Source organism: Ciona robusta, chromosome 4 (genome assembly GCF_009617815.1).
Source record: "Ciona robusta chromosome 4, ASM961781v2".
NCBI lineage: Eukaryota > Metazoa > Chordata > Ascidiacea > Phlebobranchia > Cionidae > Ciona > Ciona robusta.
In genome coordinates, this window is record NC_143238.1 from 4,169,149 (window position 1) to 4,179,262 (window position 10,114).

Sequence of the window (10,114 nt, forward strand, 5' to 3'; positions counted from 1 at the left end):
GCAAACAATACCGGTAACGCAGTAACAATACAAAATGGCAAAAGCTTCTCAATCTTTTTATCTCTGCTCATACTATACGTTTTAAAATCTTTTTAAGCTATACCAACAATTTCAACAGAGTTAACTTTATACTTAAACTATATGACAACTTAACCTATGATAATTATTACCACACCTTGCTTGTATATTCTACAACCACACACAAAATAAATGCAAAACATTGAATATAAATTAAAAATTCGCATCATGGACACCTTAAATGTTACATTTAAGGTGTCTATGTTCGCATGGCTTTTTGGGGAATTCCCTTTCTGATATTCTCATAGAGATGAAGTTACGATTGTGTCATTTATATTCTTCGGGGAATAACATTTACCAGAGACTCTGATATATACCAGGAAACAAAAGAACGGTAATGATATTTTATTTCTTGAGATTAGATACGTTTATATTGATTTCATAGCAAGACCGGTGTCGCGGAAATCTGATTCCCCGGAAATCTGGTTCCCCGGAAATCTGGTTTCCATTGGCTACTTATAACTTATTTTTTGAGAAATCCAAAACTCTGGTTCCGACTAAAAATAACAGTTAATTGTTGGATGCAACATATTTTGTACATTTCTTTTTAAAGATTTATCTTCTTAATAAAAAAATTGATGCTGTATCTTACCTTAAATTATACATTATGACGTATGACCATCAGTGACCTCTACCGTTAACACGTCACCAATAACAAAAAAGGACGATAAAACATAAATTTTCACATTAGATAAAATAAACTATCTAAAAACATGTATATATTCAAGTAATCTTCGTTCGAAACCAGATTTATAGATTTCTGATAAAAATGTCCTGTGTCTGCCCATGCGCAGTAGCCGATGGGAACCAGATTTCCGGGGAACCAGATTTCCGCGACACCGGAAGTGGTAATGTTTTTATAGAAATTGGAGGGCGACTGCAAGAAAAGAACAAACGACTAAAACGAGTTTCTTTGCCGTCGGTTTAACTGAAGCGTTGCATAAATCTGTAAAACAGTTCAGTTTTGTAAAACAAACAACCATATTAAACGATAAGAGTTGTATTGGTTATAGTATTGTTCATTTAGGTTAAAGCAACGTACACTAGATGAAATTAAACGCACAGCTAACAACGCTGTGGGAAAAAAAACAGTGTCATCTTATAACTGTGAGAAACGAAATACACTGTGAGAAAGCGTGAATTTTGGCTTTGAAAATCGACACCTGGGCCAGGACGATTGTTCTGAATATGCCTATTCGTTTTAATTTACTCGAAAAGTGCCAGAAAACTAGAAAGTGTCGGAAACACTTAAAAGCGAATATGAAATCATCAGCCAGGTGTGGCTAAACTTGTTCACATAAAGTATGATTCCTAAACTGGACAGTGTATTCGATAGCATATTTATATAGGGTGGGAAAAAATGGACTACCTTTTTATTATAGTTACTCGTCCCATTCAAAAGTAGTAAACTAAGAACATACAAAAAATGTTTCCTTACGTTCCCCATAGACCGTTGTTAATTGTTTAAAACACGATCAGGATATTGGGATATTATGTGATAGAGGCGTCTCGTCCCTACCCATACATACGTGGTTAAGGATAGGTAAAAGATTTTTGATTTAAACCTGTATAGGAATGACTGGCAATCTTAACGGTGTTTGTCCTTTTTATATCCAATGCCATTAAATACATGACGTACACCATTATTTATTTTTTACTTACTTAAAATTTTTAGTTATAAATCCAAACGAGTTTCCTATACCGCTTAGAAAACCTGGTTATAATTTGCTTTCTTACCAGTGTAACATTCAAGAGAACAAATCATCATATCTGGCTGTGTTGGATCAAGGGCGGCACAACCGTTTGGATGCAAGAACTTTAAACAGTCTCGTCGATACGTCTTGTTCCCGATTCCTGTCTCTGTGAAAACCAAGGACAACAAGTTGAAAATAAATATTAGTTGAAAAGAACAACAATGCGATCGCATGACTACAATGGAGTATTTACACCCGTGAAAGCTGTATTGACAGCCAAGTTTCTATGAAACATTGATATTTTATACTCGGTTTTACTGCAATCGAAGAAGATTGTGGCCCGCAGTATATTCAAAAGAATATTTACGCACTTTGCGTAAAACACAAAATGAAGAGTATATCTGATTTGAACTTTAAACCACATCCTACAGTACCTTAACTTACTTACCCACAGTCACATACATGCAGGGGACACCTTCATCGCAAACTTTGGTCTCGGTTTGAGAATTCGGGTTAACGCAGTTCGGAGATGTGTTATCGCAGGAATAACAAGTTAACCCGATGCCTAGATAATAAACACCGATTAAAAATCACAGAGCCATTTTTCAGAGTTTAAATTTTCCCTCAAAAATTGATGATAACGCACAGGACATGCGATGCTGCATAACGTAAAACAATTTAATTTTAGGTTTAAAAGTATAGTTTATAGATAATGTTATGTAATGTAAATTAAGATTGCCGACAGACCAGCAAGATTTTTTTATTTAGCAGAGAAACGTGTAAACATGGAATACACTCTGACATTTGTGAGGCGCCAATGATGTAAAAGATGGCGCCAGCTTTGGTAAATATTCATCGCTTAACGGTAAGCCATGTACGAACCGATAAGTTCAAGTTTCCGAAACGACGGTATTTTATCAACAATAGATAAACGACTAAAAACAAAAGAAACTTAAGTATTTTAATGCAAGATTTTAGGCGACAAAATGTCTTTACAAATTACTTTAGAAATAAATTGTTTTTTTTCTTGAGAATAGAAATACTTTTTATTTTGGGAGTATACACAAAAAACTATGAAGATTTTGTTTACTTTGCAAGATATACAGCTCTATATGCATAACTTTGTAAACAACATAAAATACTAAAGAGGATTAAACTCAAATAAAGAAAAATAAATGACATCGGAAATTCCCTTTAACTCTTAAGTAGGCATTTAAAAATATATTCCTTAACCCGATTTACGTAATAGGTTTTTAACCAGATGTTATTGCGCCATGATGGCCACATGTCAACGTGATGGAGATATTAGAAGGTTCTTATCCACGGAATAATCCAAAGATTTAAACTTACAAGTTGAGATCAGACAGAGTAGAATCGTTGAAACTTTCAGTAATCCCATTCCTTTGGCTTTCTCGCTGCTCCTGCACGCCCAAATGACTCGCCGAACTTGCCAACAACCGGCGTTCTGATGTATAGGAAGTATTTGTGACGTTTATGGCGTTCGGGAGGCGCGTGACGTCATTCCGTGACGTATGATGAGAGACGGGTCTGGAATCGCAAAACAAAAAACTTTAACGGTAATCAACAAAAACAAGGAAATTACCACGAATTTTAAGTTGTTTACCTCGAGCCAAGTCTCCTGGTGCTGAAATCGCGAAGATCTGTGTCGCCAACACTGCGGAAACGGCTCGTAAACTCCAGAATCTGAACTTAATACTCAAAGTTGATCGGATAGAACTTAATGTGACAGAGAAAACCAGAAAACGCAAACAGACTCGCGTGACATTATGAACGTGCACGAGTTCAAATACAAAACAACAATCCACTATAGATGATACGATCATTATAGATAAGGGACATTATAGCATTAAGTTCGTTACAAAACAGTCTCTATTGGCAGAAATCGGAAGCATATTTAGTCATAGGGCAATTTAATTTTGGAATCTTGGTTCTATTTTAAGCTAACCTGCCGGCAATACTCATAAAACGTCTCCCCTGCCCCTGTGGTATATGGTAAAACGCACAAAACAACCGTTATCTTTCAATACAAACAAAACGGCACAGCACCTATAATTTACATATATACACACACACAGTTGTCGTCATTTTAAAGGTTTTGTTTTTACAACTAAAATTTAAATTAAAGACAATTTGTCAAATATACAGTATACTGTAGATACCGTTAACACTTAACTTTCAAATAATGTAATCATGTTTTAACAATTAACAAGGCTGTTTTAGGGTTATATAAGAATGTGGTGGTGATATAATTCTGTAAATATTCTTTATTTGCAACCAAATGGGGCGATAAAAGAAAATGAAAACATGTCCCATTTTACTCTTTATTGGCTGTATCACTTATAACACGGTTGGTATCAACCTACGGTGAAACATTGGTTTAAATAATTATAAGTTTATATATCAGCAAAGGAACAGAATGTTATTTGTCTGTATGTTTTTACAAAACTGTCAAGGTAGACGTTTTTATGAAACGCAATATATATGAACGCTGTGTTTTCACCAATTTATATCGAAAATCCGTTTCTTAAAAAAGTCACTCACAAAAACATTTTTACCATTGGAAAAAACCCGAAGCCAAATTCTTTCAAAAGATCAATTCCTCCGATAACTTTCATTATTTAAACAACAATCACCCACTATGACATCACCATTGGATTGGTTTCGTCTTCCGAAATTGTTTTTTATTCCAGGAGTCGTTACCTCGATGGGAGAAAACGGATCCGCAAAGCGGCAACAGCGCTTATGTATAAAACCAAGTGTACCTGGTGTGTTAAGCGCATATAGACAGCAGCGGTTACCTCATGAACACCTTAGGCAACGCGTAATACATTGATACGATTAAGGGGAGTATATAGGATAAGGCACGCAGTTGCGTGTTGTGGTACAGCTTCACAATTATTTGGCTGCTTGCACGGTAACGATAATTTTGTTGGTAGGAATTAGGTAAATTTTATACGATGTATTAACCGCAATATTAGTAGTTATATACAAGTAAAAATACAGTTACATAAACCGCGTTGCTATGCGCATAATATAAAACGACTGTCGTTTTACAGCTATTTTCATGCTCGTGTTTTATTAGTCGGAGAAACAAAAAGTTAGGGTATGTTACGTGTAGATAAATGCAATTTTAATGCCATGTGTCGTACAGGTATGGCTGAAATGGCTTTTTCCCAAAGTACATTTTAATTGTAAGTTCGATATTTTATCAGTTAATGTGATTTTTTGCAGAGAAAATTGTTGTTGTTTTGCCGTTTCGGACGTTACACCACATCAATACTGAGTACGATGAATATGCCCCATTCATATTATTTCCGCAATATTTTAGGATATCTTAGACCACATCTAACAAACATTGAAATACGTGAAACGCTAAGAGCGTTTTTAACTTTAGGAGAACCCGAGATATCTTAGCAGTGTTAATTTAAATCGCCTTTTCTACTAAAGGGTTATTAGAATATGCGCAACGAATGTAAAAAAAATGCTCTATGTGTCCATTTTTGCAGGATTCTAACATGCAGTACCTTTTTTTTAAAGGCGTTGTATAATTAAATAAAGAAAACACAGTTTAGCATTTAGGAAATTATTATAACTTTATATCTATATTCTGTAGGTTTTAAAACGTATAGTTACATTCCTGCAAATTAAAATGATGAAACTTGTTCTCGTAATAATATTTGCGGTCTTACCCGTCGTGTTTGCTTGTACGTGCGAATTTATGCAACCGCAAGAGAAAATATGCCACGACGACTTCGGTAAGTATAGTGATTTGTTTAAACACTTAGAAAATAATCGGTTTAGTTATTAATGTGAATATTTTGCAGTTGGCATTATCGAGATTCTAGCTGAGGACATTAGAAGCAACATATTTCCGGGTGTTATGGCAAGAGCAAAGATAGTAAAGGCAAGTTACAACGCATTTAAATTTTATTTATTTGTGTAATAGGCGATTTATTTATTTGTGTAATAGCGGCAAATATATATATTTTTTAATTAGTTCAGTTTCATTTTTCGTGTTACTGCCTGCATGCAGTCTGTTTACCTTTAAACGAACGTCTTCAACCAACCGGCTAGGACGCATTATACGTGGTTTAAACGTTTCAGTTCAACATACACGAAACCTTATACCAGCGTTCCGGTAAGATGATCGAATTGTTTCAGTTTATTTGTGTTTCGCAAAAACTTGGTAAAATTTCAAGACGGTGTCGGGTTAACATTAGTGCGAAAACAAAGTCAGAATATTTTTCACAGCGGAGATGTAGACGCGATAAGAGACATAAATCTCTCCTGTAGGTCGTAATGCATTTTATCCATGTTTTATCTCAGCTCTCAGGTATCTTAAGTAAATCGCATTTAAACATGATACGCCACATGCAAGCGAGTTTTATCTCTTAAATTGCAAGTTTGGTGAAATGTTAAGTGAAATGTAACTTGAACCTTCAAGTACATGTAAGAAACTTTGAGAAGACTAAAAGTGGCTGTACACAGTATCCGGAATTCGTCCGTTTGGTCCGGATTTCGCTGCCGCATGCGGAACTCGGTAATGGGTTTGCATATACGACTTCGCAAGCGAATTCGCATGTCGGATACTGTGTACAGCCACCTTAAACCAGAATATTTACAACGATCGCACGAACGATATTATAAGGTGCACGGTAACACGACTCAACATATAATGTCACTGCCCACGCGAATACTTCTCTAAAGATAAAGTTAAAAAATAACGTTCTTTCCTTGTCTCATTAAGCGGTAAAAACTCTCACGAATTTATACAGCGTTGTTATTTGTTTAAAACACGATTACTAAATGGGGGGTATTATCTGCCGACGGTATTTAAACGTATTGAGTACAAAATAAATAATATTTTCTTTTATTTTAGGTTTTCAAAGGAAAATACCAAGATTTTCGACCAAATGACATGATTTATATTTACTCGGATCCGGGTAGTTGTCTATTAGATGTGTGGTCGGGAAAACAAATTATTTCTGGTAAGAATATAACATACATTTGCCTCTAAATCCATTATATCCTTATAAACCCCTATAAAAACCCCTAAACCTAAATACACTTATGCAAAACGTTTAAAAAGTAAAATGATTTGCTATGGAGTGAAATTTTCCTTCTAGAGCGCGCAAATATGCAGTCCAGTACGAACGTCAGGCCGTTTGCATGACAGCCATATCCTTTTCTAACCTTTACGAACATGCTTAATTTAAATGCATGATCTGTTTAAACATTTGGGTGGGAACAAAATGCCTAAGTCTAGACAGCTATGACGTAGAATGTAGAGCTGTAACGTACTGGCAGCTCATGAATTTCTATCACAAATAGTTCGAACTAAAACCGTTGGTAAATGCAGGCAAAACTTACAATGGGGGAGTGAAAATGGACCGATGTTCGTTTCGTGAATTGTTCGATTATTTTACTCCACAACAAATCGAAGCAATCGACTCTCATATAAGAAGTAATGCTTACGACCGAGGATGCAGCGCTTGTAAGATTAAGAAGCAATATGACTTTAGCATGGTAAGAATATAAAATATGTTGGGATGAGATGAATACCATTAACAAATATGTTTCATGTTTCCTAACGATTGCCAAAGCCATTTTATGGTTGCATTGAAACGATTCCATAGTTCGGTGTAAATATTCTTTCCTTACTCCTAAATGGATCGGTCAAAAAAGAATTAAAAGATGGTCTGTCTTACTCTTAACGAATACACAAGCGAAAACTCAAGGCGTTAGTGGATTATTAGACCGATTTCCAAGTAGCGCTATGTTATGTTTGTGTATAGTTTGACAATCTTCTTTAGAGTATGTTTTTTTAACGTCACAAGAATTTTAAACTCGCTTAAGTATAGAGCATGACGTCATTATATATATCGAACTACACACGACCCCTGATGTCACTTAGTGACTCACTCTACGGGACGTTTCCCGCGTTATATATTTAGGTGATCAATGAAAGTTTGTTTTTAGTCAAAAGACAACGAGTGCCGGGATGTGTACGAGTTTCCTGTGCAGACATCCGCGTGTGTGGCTGGCAATGACGGTACATGCGAATGGGTGGATGTGTCACAACGTAGAGTTCAACTGCCGGGTCCCCATGACTTCACCACACGAAACCCGGGCACTGCACCTACTGAGTTCGCAATTCATGACCCAACACCTACGCCAGTTACAAGGCAAAATACAAATTCTGCTACAACACAAAGTACAATTTCTGCTACAACGCAAATTTCACCTACAACAGCACAACCATCTACAACAGAATCAACGACAATGCCACTCACACAACCAAGTACGTCTGAAAGTACAACAACAACACCTATACGGATAAGAACACAGTCAACTACAGCAACTGTACCACCTACAACAACAGCGACAACAACAACAACAACGAGTCCTAAAACAACCACAGCAACAACAACAACAACGCCTACAACAACATTAAGAACAACTACAACTACAGTAAGATCCACAACACAAGTAAAACGAACCTGGATACAGCACGTACGCGTAGCAGTAAGATGGCCGACGTTCCAGTTTCGTAAGCGCTCATAAAACTGTGTCTTTAACTTTTGTAATTATTTATTTTGCTTTATATTTACTGTAGGCTGGGGTAAGATGATACGTGTTTTCACTTTATTTTACTCCATTTGGTAAAAAAACAACGACTATTTAGAGTTTTTAGTTAATTAAAAAACGAATATGAAATGTGGGAAATTATGTATACAAAACCGTATCCATCTTACCCCACGGTACTATATTTTGTTTTTTTACAAGTTTTGCCAGTGGTACTTTGTATTCTCTGTCGATTTCGTTTTGTCATTTATTTTATCTTGTTGTTTTATGTATTTTATAAAATGTAAATTAAAGTTTTTTTTAATTTTATAAACACTCGAGCGTTTTTTAAATCCTAATTATTTATATTTAAACTTTGCAAAGTAATTTTTAACGATAAAACATTCTAAACGCCCTGTTTTCCATCAAACTGTCAAGGACGAGGATTATCAAAATGAATGATATATATGGCGCAGCAACGTACACCTCACACTAACGATGTTAGGAAACTAAAAAATTAAATTGGCCCTACCGAAAATTAAATTGATTTATGTTTTTTATTTAAATCTAAGGAAATTGAATTGTGTTTTTTATTTCGCTTCTATTTTGTATGGAATATTTTATTATACCGTGTTTGAAATTATGTGCCTCGTGTACAGTTTCTCACTTTTAAAGTTCATTAAATCTATACAGTTGAGCTCTTTGCTTTGAAAACAACGGATTAGACACTAAGACAGGTGCGCAGTTATGCATTCAGGCAGGAGAACGGCGTGAACCCGTGTGTGTATAACAGCTTAATGTTAATACGGTTTAGGAACCTTCAATCAAATGTTAATTCTATTGTTTGGTCATGTTTATCTGTTTCGGCCAATTTAATAACCGCGTACTGATAGGATAAGGATTTTAATAAACGTTCTAAAGCCTAATGGTCACCCTTAATGGAGGCTCTCAACTTTAACGTAGGCCGAACATAATGCGTTTTATTGCATTGTTTGTGCAGAATGTAGTGCCTGGGGCAACCATAGCGGAAAGAGAAGTTTTAAATGTCGATGTTAGTCTGACAGTTAATCTTCTAGGGAACGATGTTTGAGATAAAGTACGTTTCGAATGACCTGAAAGGTATTTGGAACGTAAAGGTCACGGAGTCCACCCTACACTATAATACTAAGGTGGTAAATCGAATGAAAATATCGCTTGTTCGCCATATACATCGTGTACATACTTTCCTATATTATGACACAACAATCAGATAACGCCGGGAAACAATAAGGGAACTTAACGCGTAACCCGACGACGCGAAAATCGCGTTCAACCAACGTCATAATCGATATACAATGCCTGTAGCAGTCCGTGTATGGAAATTTAAAGTCGCGGTAATTCAAGAAAATTTCGTAAGGTTTTGTGATGGTTACAGGTTTAATTTAAAAGCAGCTACTGGTGGTATCACGACTACTTTAGATGATTAGCTGACGTATTTATAATCAGGACTACTGAAAACTACACGACATCCAATTATTACAAATTGGCAGCCATTTTATACAAGATTTCAAATTGGCTTTCAAAACGGATTAGACATTTGTGACGTACGTAAACGGCTATGTGACGTCATGACATGCTGCCGGTCACGTAAGCAATGTAACATGATACTGTTTGTAGTAAAGGGGCTATTTTTAAAGGGCCTAAACACACCCCACGTGACTTTTATTTTTTATGGTAAATTCATAAAGCGACCGTTTTATTGATTCCAAAAATACTTT

At 35.7% G+C, this 10,114-nt stretch overlaps 2 protein-coding genes across 2 annotated transcripts; one reads left to right on the top strand and one right to left on the bottom strand.

Annotated features, from left to right (window-relative positions):
• Positions 1-408: 408 nt before the first annotated feature.
• On the bottom strand, positions 409-3,532 carry LOC149736824 (uncharacterized). The gene is made up of 6 exons (XM_089876616.1): positions 3,397-3,532; positions 3,123-3,320; positions 2,221-2,337; positions 1,816-1,938; positions 917-1,024; positions 409-467 (listed from the first exon to the last, which is right to left on the bottom strand). The coding sequence occupies exons 2-5, from the start codon at positions 3,169-3,171 to the stop codon at positions 936-938; spliced, it is 378 nt and encodes a 125-aa protein (XP_089732742.1). The 5' UTR covers positions 3,172-3,320; positions 3,397-3,532; the 3' UTR covers positions 409-467; positions 917-935.
• A 1,854-nt stretch (positions 3,533-5,386) lies between these two features.
• Positions 5,387-9,054, top strand: LOC149736825 (uncharacterized). Its single transcript, XM_089876602.1, has 5 exons — positions 5,387-5,548; positions 5,618-5,697; positions 6,673-6,781; positions 7,153-7,319; positions 7,773-9,054. The coding sequence occupies exons 1-5, from the start codon at positions 5,443-5,445 to the stop codon at positions 8,355-8,357; spliced, it is 1,047 nt and encodes a 348-aa protein (XP_089732728.1). The 5' UTR covers positions 5,387-5,442; the 3' UTR covers positions 8,358-9,054.
• The last annotated feature ends 1,060 nt before the right edge of the window (positions 9,055-10,114 follow it).

Bases quoted from the DNA above. Each gene is read 5' to 3' on its own strand.
- LOC149736825 (XM_089876602.1), top strand. From the start codon at position 5,443: ATGATGAAACTTGTTCTCGTAATAATATTTGCGGTCTTACCCGTCGTG. The intron at 5,549-5,617 runs GTAAGTATAGTG...AATATTTTGCAG, and splicing joins AATATGCCACGACGACTTCG to TTGGCATTATCGAGATTCTA. The intron at 7,320-7,772 runs GTAAGAATATAA...GTTTGTTTTTAG, and splicing joins AGCAATATGACTTTAGCATG to TCAAAAGACAACGAGTGCCG.
- LOC149736824 (XM_089876616.1), bottom strand. From the start codon at position 3,171: ATGGGATTACTGAAAGTTTCAACGATTCTACTCTGTCTGATCTCAACT. The intron at 2,338-3,122 runs GTAAGTTTAAAT...TTTATTATCTAG, and splicing joins ACTCTGTCTGATCTCAACTT to GCATCGGGTTAACTTGTTAT. The intron at 1,939-2,220 runs GTAAGTAAGTTA...TGGTTTTCACAG, and splicing joins CTGCATGTATGTGACTGTGG to AGACAGGAATCGGGAACAAG.